The sequence below is a fragment of the Dama dama genome, chromosome X (assembly GCF_033118175.1).
Source record: "Dama dama isolate Ldn47 chromosome X, ASM3311817v1, whole genome shotgun sequence".
In the NCBI taxonomy this organism is placed as follows: domain Eukaryota; kingdom Metazoa; phylum Chordata; class Mammalia; order Artiodactyla; family Cervidae; genus Dama; species Dama dama.
This window is the reverse complement of record NC_083714.1, coordinates 10,885,345-10,906,478: the sequence shown is the minus strand read 5'-3', so window position 1 is coordinate 10,906,478 and position 21,134 is coordinate 10,885,345. Positions and strand designations below refer to the sequence as shown.

Sequence of the window (21,134 nt, the reverse complement as noted above, 5' to 3'; positions counted from 1 at the left end):
TTCATTAATATAACTATTAATCTTATCAAAAATGTCTTTATGGTATTGAGAAATTCTCAAGCTTACAGTAACAGTTATAGGTTTTCCAAAATTTGACTTCTTACTTGAAAGATTAGAGTTTATCATTGACAACAGATATTATCAGTTATTTCCCTTGAGATGACAGGATCACTTGATTCATTTTCAACAAAATGTTGGCCAAATACTGAAGTCTAAATAACCATAGTTTTCATGTCAATTGTTCTTTCAAGTTAAAAAAAAAAAATGTTCCATGAAAAACTGGATGGTTTAGCTTGCAATTCAATCAAACAAGTGCTTTTCCTCAAGCCAACATCATACTACAATACAAGGTAGAAGTGTCTTAGATATCCTTCCTATTTGTCATGCAAACTGTTAAAAACAAAATATACTCAAAGGGTTGAGATTTATTATATTAAAATGAAATTTCACTGTTCAATCAAAGCTTTTTTTTTTACCTTTTTGATCAGACCTTGTGGCATTCAGGTTCTTAGGTCCCTATCCTGGGATCAAACTCAACCCCTGCATTGGAAGGCAGAGTCTTAACCACTGGACTGCCAGGGAAGTCCCCCAGAACATTCTCCCCCTCCCCCTCCCAGAACATTCTTAAGTGAAACTCACATTTCTTTTACCAGGTATATATTGATGATGAAAAACATGAATGCAGTTTAGTGCCACTGCCTTGATCCATGCTTAGGTACTTTGACCCACTATTGCTTTTGTTCCATCAGTGCAAATGTAAACACAATGAAAATGGCAAATAATGTCTCCATATTACCAAGCAAGTAGCTTTGACTGAACCCCCTGATAGAATTTTCAGTTCAGTTCAGTTCAGTTGCTCAGTCATGTCCGACTCTTTGCGAACCCATGAATTGCAGCATGCCAGGCCTCCCTGTCCATCACCAACTCCCAGAGTCTACCCAAACCTATGCCCATCGAGTCAGTGATGCCATCCAGCCATCCCATCCAATGTCGTCCCCTTCTCCTCCTGCCCCCAATCCTTCCCAGCACCAGGGTCTTTCCCAATGAGTCAACTCTTCGCATGAGGTGGCCAAAGTATTGGAGTTTCAGCTTCAGCATCAGTCCTTCCAATGAAAACCCAGGACTGATTTCCTTTAAGATGGACTGGTTGGATCTCCTTGCAGTCCAAGGGACTCTCAAGAGTCTTCTCCAACACCATAGTTCAAAGCATCAATTTTTCGGCGCTCAGCTTTCTTCACAGTCCAACTCTCACATCCATACATGACCACTGGAAAAATCATAGCCTTTGGCCAAACAGATCTTTGTTAGCAAAGTAATGTCTCTGCTTTTTAATACACTATCTAGGTTGGTCATAACTTTCCTTTCAAGGAGTAAGCATCTTTTAATTTCATGGCTGCAGTCACCATCTGCAGTGATTTTGGAGCCCCCAAAACTAAAGTCTGACACTATTTCCACTGTTTCCCCATCTATTTCCCATGAAGTGATGGGACCAGATGCCATGATCTTAGTTTTCTGAATGTTAAGCTTTGAGCCAACTTTTTCACTCTCCTCTTTCACTTTCATCAAGAGGCTTTTTAGTTCCTCTACACTCTCTGCCATAAGGGTGGTGTCATCTGCATATCTGAGTTATTGATATTTCTCCCAGCAATCTTGATTCCAGCTTGTGCTTCATCCACCCCAGCGTTTCTCATGATGAACTGTGCATGTAACTTAAATAAGCAGGGTGACAATATACAGCCTTGATGTACTCCTTTTCCTATTTGGAAACAGTCTGTTGAGCCATGTCCAGTTCTAACTGTTGCTTCCTGACCTGCATACAGGTTTCTCAAGAGGCAGGTCAGGTGGTCTGGTATTCCCATCTCTTTCAGAAGTTTCCAGTTTATTGTGATCCACACAGTCGAACGCTTTGGCGTAGTCAATAAAGCAGAAATAGATGTTTTTCTGGAACTCTCTTGCTTTTTAGATGATCCAGCAGATATTGGCAATTTGACCTCTGGTTCCTCTGCCTTTTCTAAAACCAGCTTGAACATATGGAAGTTCGCGGTTCATGTATTGCTGAAGCCTGGCTTGGAGAATTTTGAGCATTACTTTACTAGCATGTGAGATGAGTGCAACTGTGCGGTAGTTTGAGCAGTCTTTGGGATTGCCTTTCTTAGGGATTAGAATGAAAACTGACTGTTTCCAGTCCTGTGGCCCCTGCTGAGTTTTCCAAATTTGCTGGTATATTGAGTGCAGCACTTTCACAGCATCATCTTTTAGGATTTGAAATAGCTCAGTTTTAATTCCATCACATCCACTAGCTTTGTTCGTAGTAATGCTTCCTAAGGCCCACTTGACTTCACATTCCAGGATGTCTGGCTCTAGGTGAGTGATCGCACCATTGTGATTATCTGGGTCATGAAGATGTTTTTTGTACAATTCTTCTGTGTATTCTTGCCACCTCTTCTTAATATCTTCTGCTTCTGTTAGGTCCATATCATTTCTGTCCTTTATCGAACCCATCTTTGCATGAAATGTTCTCTTGGTATCTCTAATTTTCTTGAAGAGATCTCTAGTCTTTCCCATTCTGTTGTTTTCCTCTTTTTCTTTGCATTGATTGCTGAGGAAGGTTTTCTTGTCTCTCTCTGCTATTCTTTGGAACTTTGCATTCAAATGGGAATATCTTTCCTTTTCTCCTTGCTTTTCGCTTCTCTTCTTTTCACAGCTATTTGTAAGGCCTCCTCAGACAACCATTTTGCCTTTTTGCATTTCTTTTCCATGGGAATGGTCTTGATCCCTGTCTCCTGTACAATGTCATGAACCTCCGTCCATAGTTCATCAGGCTCTTTATCAGATCTAGTCCCTTAATTCTATTTCTCACTTCCACTGTATAGTCATAACGGATTTGATTTAGGTCATACCTGAATGATCTAGTGGTTTTCTCCACTTTCTTCAGTTTAAGTCTGAATTTGGCAATAAGGAGTTCATGATCTGAGCCACAGTCAGCTCCTGGTCTTCTTTTTGCTGACTGTAGGGAGCTTCTCCATCTTTCACTGCAAAGAATACAATCAATCTGATTTGGGTGTTGACCATCTGGTGATGTCCATGTGTAGAGTCTTCTCTTGTGTTGTTGGAAGAGGGTGTTTGCTATGATCAGTGCGTTCTCTTGGCAAAACTCTATTAGCCTTTGCCCTGCTTCATTCTGTACTCCAAGGCCAAATTTGCCTGCTACTCCAGGTGTTTCTTGACTTCCTACTTTTGCATTCCAGTCCCCTATAATGAAAAGGACATCTTTTTTGGGTGTTAGTTCTAAAAGGTCTTGTAGGTCTTCATAGAACCATTCAACTTCAGCTTCTTCAGTGTTACTGGTTGGGGCATAGGCTTGGATTACCGTGATATTGAATGGTTTGCCTTGGAAACGAACAGAGATCATTCTGTCGTTTTTGAGATTGCATCCAAGTACTGCATTTCGGACTGTTTTGTTGACTATGATGGCCACTCCATTTCTTCTAAGGGATTCCTGCCCACAGTAGTAGATATAATGGTCATCTGAGTTAAATTCACCCATTCAAGTCCATTTTAGTTTGCTCATTCCTAGAATGTCAACATTCACTCTTGCCATCTCCTGTTTGACCACTTCCAATTTGCCTTGATTCATGGACCTAACATTCCAGGTTCCTATGCAATATTGCTCTTTACAGCATCAGACCTTGCTTCTGTCACCAGTCACATCCATAACTGGGTATTGTTTTTGCTTTGGCTCCATCCCTTCATTCTTTCTGGAGTTATTTTTCCACTGATCTCCAGTAGCATATTGGGCTCCTACTGACCTGGGGAGTTCCTCTTTCAGTATCCTATCTTTTTGCCTTCTCATACTGTTCATGGGGTTCTCAAGGCAAGAATACTGAAGTGGTTTGCCATTCCCTTCTCCAGTGGACCACATTCTGTCAGACCTCTCCACCATGACCCAACCGTCTTGGGTGGCCCCACACGGCATGGCTTAGTTCCATTGAGTTAGACAAGGCTGTGGTCCATGTGATCAGATTGGCTAGTTTTCTGTGATTATGGTTTCAGTGTGTCTGCCCTCTGATGCCCTTTCGCAACACCTACCGTCTTACTTGGGTTTCTCTTACCTTGGATGTGGGGTATCTCTTCACGGCTGCTCCAGCAAAGCGCAACCACTGCTCCTTACCTTGGATGAGGCGTATCTTCTCATGGACACCCCTCCTGACCTTGAACGTGGAGTAGCTCCTCTCGGCCCTCCTGTGCCCGCGCAGCAGCCGCTCCTTGGAGGTGGGGTTGCTCCTCTCGGCCGCTGCCCCTGACCTCGGACGTGGGGAACCTCCTCTGCGCGGCTCCTGCGCTGTCACAGCCTGGTGCTCTCGGTCGCTACCCCTGACCTTAGGCAAGGGGTAGCTCCTCACGGGCCACGCTTCTGCGCGGTCCTTCGCAGCTGGCGCACTTCTGATAGAATCTTAGGAGCCCCCAGATGTTTTTGGATCACACTTTTAGGCCTGCTGGTCTAGGCTGAGGCTAGAGAAGAGGGGAAGAAGGAGGGTGGAGGTGAAACTTTAAACATGCTTATAAATTTTCTGTCAATCGAGGAGATAACTGGCGATAAGGTGGAGAGAATTTCTAGATGCCTTCCCTCCAAGGACCTCTGCTGAGCTCCTTTTACTTCTGACCTGCCTTGCTCCTGAGCTGCCCCAACCAAGTCAACAGCTACCTTCTAAACTCCCCCATCCTGGGATCATGGATACTCTGTCTTACAAGGCCAAAATACAAACAGAGAAACCCATCCTGGCCTGTGCACCTGTCATGGCTGTTTGTCCCCCTACCCTACAGCCCCTAAGGCTCTGCTAGACTGACTAAAATTAGTCTTCTCAGACCAATTACCCTGTGTTGCATGGCTTCCCAGTCACATGGAATGAGTGCCCTCTGTGTACCCAGTCCTGTGCCGGGTGCTGATAGGGGGTGTGGGGAGATGACAAAGACACAAGCCCCTCCCCTGATCACTTCAATAGGATACCTTGCTTCACATCTGAGAAAGGAGCATAGATGATAAAGCCATGGAAGTAGGTGGATACTGGCATGTCCTGGAGTAACTGTGGGTCAAAGGGGCAGGGAGAGGTAGAATATGAGACATGGGGAAAGAGACGTAGGCAGGCAGGAGTAGAGATGGCCATGTGCAGGGCCGGTGTAGTAACAAGACTGCTGGAAGTGAGAGGAGGAACTGGGTGGAATTGGAAGTGAGGCTAAAGTTATAGGGGAAATTGTGAATGCCTGACTTATCTGGTCATGGGTTGCCAGTGCAGATGTATGAGCAGCCTGGAAGGTGTATTTTAGAAAGCTGAATCTTGCTGTGTGTACAGAAAACACCTGAAAGTGTGTGGGAGAAAAATAATTAATGCCAGTTTACCTATACTATTTAATTCTATCTTCACTCCAACCCTATGAGATGGGTACTATTGTTTTCATCTCCAGGAAGTTGAGGCTCAGAGAGATTGGTTAATATACCCAAGACCACCTGAATGGTAAACTACAGATGAGGGATTCCAACCCAGGCCTGCTTCCGAAGCCAATATTCTGAATAACTACAGTGGTGAGGAGAAAAACAGAATAATTACAATAACTGATTACAGCCAACATATACTGGGTCCTAAATATGTGTCAGGTTGAACAATCGACACATTCTTTCATTCAGCCTTCACTACAACCTTGTGAGATAGGCACCATTATTATCTCATTTCACAGATGGGAAAATTGAGATATGAAAAGTTATTTGCCCCAGGCCACACAGCTAAGTGCCAGAGCTGGGACACACACTAAATTGATCCAACTCTAAAGCCCAAACTTTTCACTTTAAGGTCTACTGCAAAAATACTGACATTAGAGGATAAGGGCCTGAGCTACAGTGGTAACCAAACCATTATATAACAATGGCTACTGAAGGCTGAATACAGAACTGTCATGAAGCAAGTAAAGACAGCACTTCTGGTGGTCCCCATTTCCTAGTCAAGAAGCGGTGCCGTTGACAGGTCAGGTCGAGTCTCAGAGCACTGGCGATGGCCATGATGGAGTTGTATTAGGCTTATGGCACCAGTCACCCACCTCCATTGGCCCCCTCTGCCATCTGCTTAACTTCATAGCAGCACAAGGGCCTCAAAGTGGGGCACCCAGGGCAACTGTCACAAGGACCATACCCTACCATACCCTACAGAGATGGATTCTAAAGTCTCAGACAGCACTGAAACAAAACAGACTTAAATCTCAATCTCAGATCTTTTCCTCACTAACTACTTGCTAAGTCACTTAATCTTCTGTGCCCCAGTTTCCTGCATGTCTTTAAATGGGAGGAATCATAGTATCCACCTCCTAATATTTCCATAGGAGCAAATGAAATAATAAAGCAATAAAGTGCTTAGCACAGTGCCTGGCACATCACAAGTGCTCCATAGTAGTAGTGTTATTTGCTCAGTCGTGTCCAACTTTTGGGACCCTATGGCCTGTAGCCTACCAGGCTCCCCTGCCTATGGAATTCTCCAGGCAAGAATACAGGAGTGGGTTGCCATTCCCTTCTCCACAGGAAGTGCTCCATGCATGTCACCTACTCAGTGGTTCAGCAGTATTTAATCCTGCAACACAGGATTTCAGTAAAGAATTGCAGTAAAGAAACCTACAATCCACGAGATGCAGTTTCAGTCTCTGAGTGGGGAAGATTCCCTGGAGAAGGAAATGGCAAACCACTCCAATATTCTTGCTGGGAGAATCCCATGGACAGAGGAGCCTGGTGGGCTACAATCCACAGGGTTGCAAAGAGTCAGACACAACTAAGCACAGAACAGAACATTTTTGTTGTGGTGGTGATTATTCTTACTAGTTTGTCAGGACCCACTTCCCAAGAAGATATCTGCCGCTGGTTACCAGTATGTTATTTACCTTGGCAGGATCTGCAGGATGCCAAGACTAAAAAGAAAAGAGAAGAGAATGCACTACTGAGAATTCAGTACTACTGACAATTCGGCATCACTGCATCTTCCCCAGGCCTCAGGCCAGGCTTGGAAAGGAGGCTGGCCAGAGGAGCCAGGGCTGGACAGATTGAATAGAAGAGGGAGTGACATTCCCAGGCACCTTCCCTCCCACCCTCCTGCTTCCTCAGTGCTCTGTTTTTCTAAGCCCCTGCCATTCCAAATGAGGAGCAAATGGGGAGCTGTGAGGGGCTCTGCCCAGAGAGCCCAGCACCACATGGGCCACAGGCCCTGGACTGAATGGCAGCCAAGAGGGAAAAAAGTGTAGGAGGAGAGCTGACACAGCAACAAACTGTTCTCCAGAGGGGACCCCCATCCCAGGCACCTAAGAGGCTGGGTCCAAGGCTTGGCACATTTGGGACATTTGGACTTGAGGGCAGAGGCCCCAGGCGCCATTTGCTAGTTTTGCTCTGGGGACAGGCTTGGGTGGGAAGAGAATCGCCCCCATCCCTCCTCTCTCAGAACAGAGGCTGTCTTGCTTCTCGCCTCCATGAGGCCTGCATTCTGGTTTCTAGGCTTCCTGCCTGCGACCCCAGGGACCCTGGGCCAAGAGGCAAAGGCTAGAGGGAACAAGTAACATCTCCTTTCCCGAGGTGAGAGCAGAGCCTTTTCTGGACTTTTCTACCTGGCATTCTAAGTCCTCCTCTAGTTTCCTGCTGGCACAGGCTCTCCCTTTACCCTGCTTGGCCCCCTTTCCACACCAGATCCCCAGTAGCAGGGCAGATCTCAGTGGTTAAGAGAACAGAGACCACCTGAGTTCAAAGTTCAGCCTAGTGACTTTTGGTTCTGTGACCTTGTGGTTGTTTAGTTGCACAGTTGTGTCTGACTCTTTGCCACCCCATGGACTTGTAGCTCACAAGGCTTCTCTGTCTATGGGATTCTCCAGGCAAGAATACTGGAGTGGGTTGCCATGCCCTCGTCCAGGGGGTCTTCCCCACCCAGGGGTCAAACCGATGTCTCCTGAATGCGCAGTCGGATTCTTTACCTCTGAGCCACCAGGGAAGCTGGGGTGTGACCTTAGGCAAGCACCTTAACACGTTATTGACCAGAGACGTTTCAATGCCACAGCCATCAGTTTCTGTAATCCTCCCTCAACCCCCGGTCAATAATGTGTTAATCTCACCAATAAATGAGGCTGGAAATTGCATTTTCTTTGCAAGGTTGTTTGTGAGACCAGTTAATCCATGCAAAATGCTTAGGACAGTGCCTGCTACATAAATGTTTAACAAATGTTCTGTCCTGTTACTATCCACTCCTGTGCCAGGATTACATTCCCTATTCTGTCTGCCCACATAAGCCCCACCCTGCTCAATCATCCCTCTTCCATGAGGCCTCCCTGGCACCACCTGTTCTCCTGACCTCTATTACACTCCCCAGCAAAAGCAAGACTCTGACATGAACAGCACTAATTATATGAGTCCCAGAATAACATATAGTCCCTTGCATGCCTGCTTAGTTGTGCTAATCTCAGAAGACAGGCATCAGCAAGCAATACAGACACACACACACACACACACACATTTGTATGTGTGTGTGTGTGTGTGTGTGTGCTGTGCTTAGTTGCTCAGTCATGTCCAACTCTTTGTGACCCCATGGACCATAGCTCCCCAGGCTCCTCTGTCCATGGAATTCCCCAGGTAAGAGTACTGGAGTGGGTTGCCATTTCCTGCTCCAATCTAGTCCCTCAAGTGTGGTCAAATTTTATGACTGGGACTCACAGTAGGAAATGTTTTTTATGGCATAAACAAAGACATGCATTTATATATCTTTCAATCTAGATCTAGAGATATATGACTAAAACAAAAGCTTCACAGAACAATATATACCCTTACCCTATGTGTTTCACTCTTCCATTTGCTGTTCATTCAATTTGTTAAATGCTGGCTGCAACCCACTAAATCAATTTTAAGCTCTGCCACTGGTTGTGACCCACAGTGTTCCCTGAGATTAACCCTATACGGGATGGGACTGAGACCTTCAGAGGCTCTAAACCATGAAAAGATTACAGGTGAAAGACATGGCCTGTTTATAGAGTAGAGGTCTCTAAAGGGGAGCTGCAGTAGAGGGTGCATGGAGGGCCTTGGAGGCAGAAGGCTGGAGAGGAAGGCTGGGCTTAGGCAGCAAAGGGGTTCAACTGCCACACAAAAGAGACTGGACACTTCCCATAGGCAACTGGGAATCACTGTAAGTGTTCAAGCCTAGAAAGAGCAAAGTTCGTCCCATATTATAGAAAGATCACAGGATGAACTGGGAGGAGGATGATTGGAAAGACCAAGTCAAGAATGGGGGAATCTATCTGGAAGCTGCTTCCAGCATCCATGTGAGAGAGGATGGATGAGACCGTAACTGAAGAAACAACCAAGAGAATGGGGAGCACAGAGGAGACAAATGTGAGAAATGGTTTTCTCATTTTCTCAAGCCCAAAATCAATAGGACTTAGCGGCTGAGGCTTTTAGCTTGAGTGACTGGGCCAGTATGATACTGGTTATCGAGGCAGGTACAGAGGAGGTTGGTGGGAACAAAATCAGTTCAGTTTTGGAACAGGTTTGAGACACCTATCAAGAACATTTCAGGCTGGAAATATATTTCAATTTTTCATTCATTGAATAACACATTAATGGGACTGGACATTTCTATCTTGACAAATAGGGATGTTAAAGAAATAAATTAATATATGCCATTGCCATCATTTCAGGAAAGAGAGAATATTTTGCCACCAAAAAGTTTTAAAAAGGCAGAATGTCAGAATAAGGGACAATCATTTATAATTAAATACATTGAGATTATTGAAAAACTCTACTTTTGATGTTTTTTCCATTTTGCCATGACCCGTTGAAAACATTACTGTGTATCAGCTTCGTTTGTGGATTGTAACTGACAGCCACATATTTGAGGACTGAGCAGAAGAAAAGTCATCAAAAGATACACAGGGGGGTGGTTCCAGAAGTAGGAAGGAAAACCAGCAGATAGTGACTAAGAAAGAAAGGAGAGCCTCAGAAATGAGGACTTGGCCAAGAGTGCCTTTGGCCACCCAGAGTTCAAAGAGATCATTGAACTTGGCACTTGAGTGGTCGTTGGTGATCTTTGGTAGTGCCCTTTCGCAAGGAGGATGGGGCTGAAGCCAAATGGCAGTTGGTTGAAGTATGAAGGGGAAGTTGGGAAAAGTATAGAATCTACGTTCAGCAAATTTGAGGGTGAAGGAAAGAAAAGAGAGAAAAGGAGGGAGGGGAAGAGAGAGAAAGATACTGAGAGTTAGGGGAGCAAGAGAATACTTTTAGGAAAGGAGGGACTTAATTCTGGGGGATAACAGAGACAGGTACTTTATAATCAGGAGGGAAAGAGCTGGTATAAAGAAGCCAAAGTTTCCTGAAGAGAAGGGTCATAATGTCCAGAGGAAGGCCCCAGAGAAGGAGGGGGTGGATGAGGCCAAGGCCTGGGTGAACAGATTAGCCTTTAACGAGAGGGGCACCTTGTCCCCTGAGAAGAGAGGGCTGGAGGGGAAGGAAATTGGAGAGGCAGGCCAGTTTGGGAGGAGTGGGGCAGGGCACTGAGGTAATTCACACTTCAAAGCCTGTGTTTTCTCAGGGAAGTGGGAGGAGAGGTTGTTCTGTGGGCAGAGGGGCGGGGCAGGAACGTGGTAGGAGTTGAAGCAAGTTTGGAATGTGGCCCAGGGAATGGGGACACTCGAGCTGGGGAGAGCTGAGGAGTGGACAAGGGAACATGCTCCGGGGTGGTAGGGAGTACCAGGCACCACTGACATTGATTGAGCCTATCCCATGCAGGTCTTGTCTCCCTCCCTAGCTGTCAGCACCGTGAGGCAGAGTCTGTTCCTCTTGATAGTTCATTCTCTTGCCTGACAAGGTCCAGAAGTATCTGGCCCAGAGGAGGCACCAAGCCCTCTCTGAATGTTCTGGCAAAGCAATCATTGACAAAACCCAGAGGCACCATAAGGCTGTTAGGGGTAAGAGAGGTAGGATCATAACTGCCGTGACAGGAAGTTCTTCATTTTGATTATTCCAGACCTTTCTTGCCACCTTGCTGGCCACCTCACTCCTTTCATGTGCTGAGGGCTAAGGAGAACAGCCAGGTTCCCATTCTTACCCAGCAACCCTTGTGGTTCTTAAATCCTTCAGAACGAGGAGGAGTCCCCAAAGGGGCCAGTGGCTTCACCTCCCACAAGCTAAATGAGGCTGAGGCAATTCTTAGGGAGGTAGTGAGACACAGCAGCTGTGCAGCTGGAGAAGAAAGATCCACAGACACAGGCCTGAATGCTACCTGAGCTCTAGGAGAAGATGTCAGGAGCTGGCATGAGGGGAACCCCCAGGCCTGCAGCTCAGGGAAGTGAAGGGGCTGGATGGCCCTGATTGTGAAAGATTGTGGCTGAATGGACACAAGTTCAAGATGGTTGGGCATAAGCCCTGGGCTCTGGAGGAATATCTACCTCTTCTCTCTTTCCCCGCTCCTGACCATTTTCAGGCCACCTAGAAGTCAAAAAGATCCTCAGGTTTGACAATAGGTCAGCTTCTATCTCCTTCACGTGCCATCTCCTTCCAGCCCAGTCTCTTCATCCTGGCTACCTCTCAGCCTCGCCCCCTCCTTTGAGCCAGTGGCACAATACATGCACATTTTCATCTCCTGGAGGTAAATTTAGCAAGAACCCTCAGAGACTGACAAACTCGGGCTCCCCATCAGCTCTGCTCGCCATCCCCCCACTCCCCCCTTCCTCTAGATTTTCCACTCCAAGATCCAGGATCCGGGATCCAGCCCATACTTACACAATTCAGGGACAGAGGGCTTAGCCCAGTCCAAGACTCCACTCATTTCACCACATATAATAAAGCTCTGTTTATGGAGAACCGATCCAGTGCCAGGTCTCTGGGTTAGGTGGCGGCTGGGCTGTTACAAAGTTTTCCTTCGACTGAGCCAAAATGTGTCACCCTGTAGATTCTACCCATGGGCCTCAGTCCTGCCCTTTGAAGTCACACAGAACAAGTGTAATCTCATTTCAGTCAAATCCTCAGATATTTGAAAATGGCTGTCATTTCCCCAGCAGTTTTCTCTCTGTGGATAAACATTTCTTTCTTTTTAATTTTGTGTCTTTACTTTTTAATTACCCAAACAGTATCAGGGCTTGTGGAACTTTCAGGAAAACTCAGAAAAGCCTAAAGAAGGAAGTAAAAGTCTACCATAATCTTATTCCCAGAAACCACTGTAACTTTCTCCTTTCTTCTAACCAGACTTTTTTCCCCCCCTGCATACTGTATATTCTACACTTCTTTTTTTCTTACTAAAACAGGATCATCCTCCAAGTTATATGGTGAAGGCTCCTTTTTTTCACTCTTCAATATATTTACCTTTTCCCAATCTTCTACCATGCCAGTTTTAATATGAACCTGTGTAACTGTTCAATGATTTATTTAACTGGCTTTCTAAAGTAAGACATTTGGCTTGTTTCCAGTTTTCCTTTGCTACAAAGAACACAGTGGGGTTGAAATTGGAAATGGGGGTTATGTGAACAGAGAAAAAAACAGCCCTGGAATCAAATTATTCACACTTTTAGCATCTTTTTTTCCTAAACTTTCTGTGTTGATAATTATACTTCCTAGAACATAATCATGAGTGCCTGCTTAGTATTCGGTGGTAAGGACTTACCCTAAATAATCTAACTTGTTTCCTATCAGTGGACATTGAGGTGGTTTCTAATTTTTGATGATTACACACCCAGCTGTGATGAATATCCAAGAAGCTAAATAAATCCGCACCGATGCTTGACACTGAGGTCAGTAGTCATATTTTCAAACCTCTGAAGCATAAGGAACCTGCCAGTAGTTGTAACTGCAAACTTTTTGGCAAAGGCCCAGAAGACTGGCTGAGGCTGAGAGGATTGTGACCCAGGTGCTGGGCTTGCCTGGGGTCAGTACCCATTTACCCAGCGCCCGTCACAGAGTGTTCAGCCTGACAGGGCCCTTTGGGACCACTGGGCTTGCATCGTCCTCTCACACTAGAGGGAACCGAGGCACTGGGAACTCAGGCGCTGGGGCCAGAGACAGTCTTTCAGCAGACCTCCCCCAGCACCCTGGCGCCGGGACTGGAAGCTGAGCTTTGAGATCAGCAATCTGACCTGGAAACCCCGCAAATGCTGCCTGTGCTCCCTTCTCAAACCACTGATGGCTGAGGCTGGAGAGGGGATTCAGTCAGGCACTTCTGCAAATGTACTGCCCAGTAAAGGGGAGGGCATGGAAAGAAGACCGAGGTCCAACCCACAGGCAGCCAGACCAGCCCCACCCAGACTCACCATTTTTCTCTAACCCGGGGGATGTGCTTCATAGTAGTCACCCCGTATCAGGTCCACCTGGCCAATCTATTTGGGGTTTGAACTGAAATAACGTGAGTCTCACTTGCCTCAGCTGAGTCAGTTGTCCCTCCTCACTGGAAACCAGCTTTGCTGCAGGTCTCTCTCCCCAGCGCCTGACAGCTTTCTGTGGTTTCTAAGGCACTTCCCTGTTCCCTTCCCTCAGGCCTTGCTACCACCTGGGGAATTCGCACAAATGGTGTTTGATTTGCCCCTTTTGTGTTTTCCTTTCTGACTTGGAGGTAAAGAAACCCCCCCACACACACCATTGACTCTCTGTTTATTCAACTGGGAGAAATTTCACACCCAGGAACACGGGTATCCCTCCCCAAGGCCCTTTTCCTAAATCTTCACACATACACACACACACACACACACACACACACACACACTGCTCCCCAGGTATCTCATCCCGGCATGTCCCTGAATAATTTATGAGTCCAGGCAGGCCTTATAAAAAGGTCTCCCAGGAAAAGCCAGAAAAGTGCAGGACATTCTGAGGAATCGCAGCCCCCACAGCCTGCCTGGCCTTTACACCCTAAGGATGGACCCTCCTGCCCCCGCTGCTATCACCCCTGCCCTGGCCCTGGCCTCAGCTCCAGCCCTAGCACAGGGCTCCCTGGCACTGCCCTACCTGGGAAACCCATCGCCCCTTCTCTCCTCTGGACAAGAAGTAAATAAACATGAACGGTAAGTGGAACTTGGCCTTTGGTCATTTGAACTCAAGCTTAGTGGGGTTCCTGGGACAACAAAGGAAATGAGAAGTCCAGGGCCCCCCTGTTTTCTGTGCTCCCTCCACAGCTCAGACTCTAATATCTCAACTGGCTCTTCACCTCACTAATCCCTCTGATTGACAAGAGGAGACTTGGGGACAATGGGCAAAGCTGAAAACTGAGCAGCCAGGCCCTCACGTGCCAAGTTGCTCAGTCCACTGAGGGGCAAAGGGGAGACTACCAGGAAATCTGGATTGGACAGGACCTAGGCTGAAGAGCAGGGAAGGAGGTCCCTAGGCTGATGACCAAGGGACTGTCTCTTTCCTGACCACACCATAAGCTTTCCATTTGCTTTTTTTTCTTACCTTTTGAAGTCTAGTGAGGAAGCAGTGGACCCAGAAATATATTTGGCCTCTTTCCCCATGCCAGGAAGAGGGCAGAACTGTGAGATCTACTTTTGGGGGCAGGAGGTAGGGGGCAAGATAGTTTCTACCCAACACTCATTCATTCCTCCAAATGTTTAACCGTTCACTAAATATTGACCAAAACACCTACTGTGTACCAGGCATTATGCTTAGGTGTTGGGGATTCAGATACCATCCAACATAAATCTGCCCTTAAGAAGCTCTAAGGTAACTAAACAGATAATCATCCAACGGGTATGATAACATTGTTGAAGCAGAGGAGGGCCATCTGTCTTGACCTGGACTCAGGGTCCTTAGGAAAGTCTTCCTGCAGGAGATGGAATGCGAGTCAAGTTTTTGGAGGGCCTCTTCTCTTATCTCAGGGAGCCCGGACTCTTTCTCCTCCACCAACTAATCTCTCCTCTTTGTCCTAGAGGAGCTTGTCTCTGGAGGCCCTGGCTGTCCTCTACAAATCACCTCCCCAGGCAGGTGAGGAAACATGTGGATTTGGTGAGCTGGAGCCCCTATCCTACGTGTTCATGCATACACATGACTACGTGCAGGCACGCAGACCTGGTCCCTTGCCAGAGAGGCCCCTAACCTCTGACCTTCGACTCGGGCTGCAGACCTGGAAAAGCACTTTCCCAGCCTTGCCCACTTTTGATTCCCACAACAGCTCTAGGAGGAAGGCAGGGAGCCCTCTGGGGCAATTTAGCTGTGCAGAAAGCTGAGCCCCAGAGCATGAGAGGGACATGGGCAGGCTCCACGGTGCATGTGCAGTGGGGCTGGTGCTAGAATCATGGTCTCCTGGCACCCAACCCTGGCATTCTCTGCCACCCCCACCCCCCCCCCCCATGTCTTTTCTGCTCCAGTAGAACTCTGTCCCCTGGGCCATCTCCAAACAGGTGTTAGAACAAGGACAGGAAAGCAAACAACCCCCCGGACTCTATCCACTTGTTGTTCAACTAGAAGCAGGACAGACCCCCCTAATGGGGGAGTACTGAAACCCAGAGATGTCTAAGGTCTCTTCTAGATCATCTTACCTACAGGTTGCTGACCCCTGATACAGAAGAGGCAGTTATCTGACCATGCACTTTGAGCCACATGCTAACTTTTTGCTTTGAACAGGCCGCCAGTGGGACAACAGGTGCCAAGGTCACCAAGGTTGACTTTGAGTTCCATCACCCAGTCAGGTAAGCTTCTGGCACCAGGCGCAGAGCCTGATGTAGATCTATTAGCCTTTTAAATCCTCACAACAGCACTATAAGGCAGGAGGAGGGAGGTACTGCTATGATCACTCTTTCACAGACAAGGAAATGGAAGCTCAGAGAGGTTAAGGGACTTGGATAAGGTTGCCTTCCCTGGAGTCACTGTCAGTGACCCCTAAGAATGAGCCCCTGTGGAGAGATCAGTGAAGAAAGCCTTAGTAGGAGATGGAGGATACGGAGCTAGAAAATTCTTGGCTGCAGGCCTTCTGGGGTGGGGAGTATGAAGTGGGATCAGTTTCAGGATTGATACACGCCAGGCCTGGGTCTCTTCACAACTGTAGGCCCACCAGGCATGACCTTCCTGCCATTTTGAGAGCCATTTTGTAACACTCCAGAAGGTTCTGTTTCAAAGCTCCCTTTCTTCTTTTTCCACCTCAACCCATTACTGCAAAATAGAAGGAGTTTAGGGGCTGGTTTCCTTCTTGGCCCTACTGACACCTCTGCACATGGCAGCCTGTCTAAGTTGGGGCCATATTTCTTCTCTGTCCACAGACTCTTCTGGCCTAAATCCTGCTCCTTTGACTACCTGTACAGTGATGGGGAGATTTTACTGCAGAACTTCCCTGTTCAGGCAACCATCAACCTCTATGAGGACTCAACCAGTGAGGAGGAGGAGGAAGTGGAGGACAGAGAAGAGGAGAAGAAAGAGGAAGCAGATGGAAAGGGGCCAGAAGGGTGTGTGAAGGTACCAGGGTCAGCACCATACAGAGCCACAGCTCATTCTCCCTCCCTGCCCCTGATCTGTCCCAACTGAACCAGTCAGTCTGATGGGGTTCATTATGCCTGGAAGCATTTCAGGGCGTTGATTAGCCAGGAATCCCCAGGAACAGTTCTCTGGATTGAAAGTTGGGTCCTCAAGTTACCAGCTCACCCTGGCTACACCCAATAGGTCTGTGAGCCCAGCCCTCTGGCATCTCATTGGGTTGCTGTTGTGTTGCCAGTGAGAGGGTCCTAGGAACTCTAGGGGAAGGAAAACTTGCTTTCTGAACCCCCCAGGGAGCAGATGAGGATGAAGAATGCCTATGCAGAGAACTTTCACTCTTCAGGGCTCTTTGACTCCCCAACCATTCAGGTGGCCATGAAGTCCTGTCTTTCTGTGGTAAGCCTGATTTCTGGCTTCACTTCCACGGATGCAATACCAACACCAGTTGGGGTGCTTTTCTGACGGACCTTGCAGGAAGGAAAGGGGACATCTAAAACATCAGTCTACTTTGGGGACCTCTTCCCTTTTGGCCGTTATCTACTGGGGTCTGTATTTTGGCATGAGACAAATCAGAAGAAAAATAAACTAGATGATGTTTACCTTTTTTCCTGGAACTGGACTGATTTCTTAACTGAACTCTGCCCATGTTGTGAAGTCATGGGCAGAGGGTCAGAAACCAGCTCAAGGCCAATCCATTGCTCTACCTGAGGTCAACTGACAGATCTTTCTTCACAGGGATGTACCACGGGAGGCCCAACATGGGGCCAGGCCTTTTTGGTCAACTTGTGCAATCAGGTTTGATTAAACCTTAAAGACAGCTTGGAAAGGGAACAAAAAGGACCTCAGAGGGCAGCTTAAAAGTCAGAGGCAGAGCTGGAGGTGGGGGAAGGTGAGAGATGCAGCATCAGCTGAACCTTGGTGATGAGCCTGTGCGTGTGGGGAGTGGCCTTGAGAGGTGACCAAGTCCTAACAATGTTACCTTCTCAAATCCCTTTGTATCTGCCATAGCTCAGCTCCTCAGGCCCACCCCTGTTCCAAACAGCCTTTGAGTCATTTTCTTGCCTCCAGCATGTCCCGCTGCAATTCATCCTCCACGTGCGTGCGTGTGTGCTAAGCTGCTTCAGTTGTGTCTGACTCTGTGTGACCCTATGGACTGTAGCCTACCAGGCTTCTCTGTCCATGGGATTATCCAGGCAAGAATAGTGGAGTGGGTTGCCATGCCCTTCTCTGAGGGATCTTCCTCAACCCAGGGATCAAACCCTTGTCTCTGCATCTCCTGCATTAGCAGGAGGATTCTTTATCACTAGTGCCCCTGGGAAACTTAGAGGCCACTAGATCAAAGACTGTGCTCCCTGCTCAAAGCCCTACCACAGCTTTTCATTGCCTCAGCAATAGTTGGACTTTGTTTTTTAAGTCGCAGATCTTCCTGGGAATCTGTAGCTTCTCTACGAAGACATTCACAAATCAAGTCCTCAACTTGATATTCTAGGCTGTTCAATTGCCTGGTTCTGCTAGTCTCTTTAGACTTATCCCTCAACACTTGAAGCTCATGCTTCCTGTCTTTGAATGTGTCATGGATTCTAATCCCTCTGTGGCTTTAATGCTGTCTGGGACGCTTTTTCACTTTTGTGTCTGATAAGCTCCCATGCATCCAACAGGACTAGCTCAGACACCTCTCCTGTGATAAGTCTCCCCAGACTCCCAAGCCCAGGCTGGGTGCCCCCATCATTCAGTACCTCAACCATCTACCATAGCATCTACCTCTCTTCCTCTGCAGTAAAATGGGGCTGTGTTTGATATCACCACGTGGCTTGTTTGCACAGCACACTGTCTGGCACAAGAGAGGTGCCCAGAAAATGTTGAAGGAAAAAGATTTGCAGATCTTCTCACTTGTTGACTTCCCATGTCTTTGCTGAGCTACAGACAGGACAGGGTAGCATTATCTGATTCAGGAGCAGAACACTGCCCATCTTTCTTTCTCTCCTCTCTCAACTTAAGACAGGTTGCTTCAGTTCTGAGCCCTCATTGGGACTTCCCTTAATTGGACACAGCCTTGGGCAGCCCACTAAACATACACTGGTGCCATCTATTGGTCAAAATTTAACTTCGTTCCTTAATTAAGGCTGCCAGGCAGTTGACCTTTGATCACTTTAATTCTTTTAGGCCATTCTGTTTCTGCTTGCAGGTACAGTGGAATTTACCAATCTTCTAACTGTATAACCTTGGGCTAGTTACTTATCCACTCTGAACCCCAGTCTCCTCATCTGTAAAATGGGAAAAGTCATGATACTTCCTCTCAGGGTTGTTGTAAGGATTCAGTGAGATAATATATTTAAAGTACTTAGCACAACTCCTGGCACATAGTAAAAGCACACAATAAGTAATGGTATTCATAGTAATCATAGTTGTAGCAGTGGTTATCATTAATTTTTTGATAGAAATCAGCTAGCAGGCTAGAGTCAACTAATGACTGGATTTATTCAACTAAAGATTGATTTATCAGGCATCTCCACCAGATCTCCCTGGCACCATTTGATGGTTTACCAATCACATCCTGTATTGTTTGTCCCCCATTAAGCAAACAAACAAAAGGAAACAGAGGGCAAATATGACTTCAACTTATCTTCTGAGCTTCAGCAGGAACACCCTTCTTTTGAATTGAATGCAGAGGGCCAACATACAAGCCAGATAAAGATGGAGCTGCCCTGGCAATTATAATGGGAGACACAGAACTCCTACTTTGGTGTCCTTTCTATGTAAACAAACTCTCTTCACTCCCTTTTTGTGAGGTACCATCAGAGGTCTCTAGATGGTGTGAAAGACTATTTGAAACCACTATCCCAAGGGTTAAACCAAGGTTGATTTGAAGTTGAAGAGGGATTAGTATTTTTAACATGTCCAGTGTTCAGATTAAAATCCTTGTTTTGGGTCCTAGGCTCCCAGCATTTCATTTCATTTGAGCATTTCATAGCTCAAAAATTGCTCAAGTCCTTGTACCATAGGTAGTAGGAATTTAAAATCTTTGGAATCCCAATATCTTTGGTTTTAGGGTATTATGTAGCATAGAATTACAAATCCCTAAATCCCCAGTGGCTTAAAGATCCTAAAACCCTTGGGCCAGTAATTCTTAACTCAATGAGCTCCTCTCACTTCCCTCTCTCCTCCCCCTTACTGAGCATGTGCAGTGGCAGCCATTTTGTCTCATTTTCATCCCAGTCTCTTGCCCTGAAATGGCTTCCAATCCTCTTCCCTCCACATAGTTGCTAAGTGATTGGAAGTCACTGTTCTGACTAATCAGAGTACAGTGTGAGTTGCTTTGTTGTCATGGATGTATCCAGTCATTGTAGCAACATCAAATCCAGTGCACAGACTCGGGAGGGGGTGGAAATCTTTGCAAAACTGAGTCCTTCCTCTGGCTCCACCTAACTGGCCCATCCTAGTTGCCCATACTTCCTCATCCCAGCTCCTGTTTTCCCAATAGCAATGAGAACAGGGTACTTTGGTTGAGTGCAAGTCTTCATTTGAGCTGGGCCTTGAAGGATGGGCCCAGGTAGAGATGGAGAGAGAAAACTTTCCACAAAGAGGCAGCTGTGTGAATTCCTTCATTAAATGAATGTTTATTGAGCACCTCCTCCATGCCAGGCATTAATATTATAGTGATTAAGAGCATGAGCTTTGGAGGCAGATGTACCTCAGTTCAAATCCCATATCTGACACTGCTCGTTCCATCCATAGGCCCACTCCCCTCAGGTGTCAAGGTCAGTTGTTATCAACTCCACCTCTCTCCTCTTCTCCCGGACTGTACCTGTGTGGTTATCTAGTGGGCAGTTGGTCTCCTCTTCGACCCAGGCCCCTGTTGTAAAATGGTGGCCAATCCTCTTCCCAAACAAAGTTGTTAGGTGGCCTGAGTTCACTGTTTGGACCTCTCAGGGGCCTGGTGTTGGTTACTATGTTTTGGGTTTACTCCCCAGCTGGCAAGGCTTTTAGCAACCTCTGGGCAAGTGCACAAACCCAGGTAGAAAACCTGGCAAAGAGCGAGTCTTTAGGAAGTGGTAGTCATACATTCTCCAAGGCACTTGCTGCTCACATTACCCACCATGATCTCCTATGGTACTATAATCACAACAATCCTGAGAGAGACACCACTGTTATGTCCATTTATGGATGATAAACTTAAGGTTAGTAAGGATTTTGTCCCTGGGTTTGTGTGTTTGTGTGGAGGTTACTACAAGCATGGCCACTTCTTAGGATGAGGCACTTTACCCTATTACCTCATTTAACCCTTACACAACTCTGATACATAAGTACTGTTATTATCCCCACTTCAGAAATTAACAAACTGAGATTTGGAGAGTTTAAAGAATCTGCCTAAGGTCACACCATGAATCAATGGCTGAGCCCAGATTTGAATGATTACAGCACTTCCCCAGGTTACACCAGTAATAAGCAGCAGAACCAGGCTTCTGGTCTGTCTCACGGCAGAGCCCCAGTGCTTTTAGGAAGTGGAGTCTACAGAGCTTGGTGAAGGATTCAATTTGTGAGAGGGCAAGAGAGAAAATGTTTCAACTCCAGCTAGAGGGAAGTAAATCAGAGATTAGGAACAATTCTGAGCCGGGAAGAGCTGAGGGCTGCTGAAAGGTGTCACCAAGAGAGGGATATTTGAGGGCCTCCTGCTGGGCAGTGGCAG

At 46.7% G+C, this 21,134-nt stretch overlaps 1 protein-coding gene across 3 annotated transcripts; it reads left to right on the top strand.

The window, feature by feature from the left end:
* Positions 1-13,858: 13,858 nt before the first annotated feature.
* RIPPLY1 (ripply transcriptional repressor 1) lies at positions 13,859-16,970 on the top strand. Of its 3 annotated transcripts, XM_061136947.1 has the most exons (5): positions 13,859-14,049; positions 14,911-14,986; positions 15,605-15,669; positions 16,237-16,429; positions 16,741-16,970. In XM_061136947.1, the coding sequence occupies exons 1-5, from the start codon at positions 13,904-13,906 to the stop codon at positions 16,798-16,800; spliced, it is 540 nt and encodes a 179-aa protein (XP_060992930.1). In that variant the 5' UTR covers positions 13,859-13,903; the 3' UTR covers positions 16,801-16,970. The 3 variants fall into 3 exon arrangements, with proteins under 3 accessions (XP_060992930.1, XP_060992931.1, XP_060992929.1); XM_061136948.1 differs by having other exon boundaries at positions 14,911-14,965; positions 16,237-16,970; XM_061136946.1 differs by having other exon boundaries at positions 16,237-16,970.
* The last annotated feature ends 4,164 nt before the right edge of the window (positions 16,971-21,134 follow it).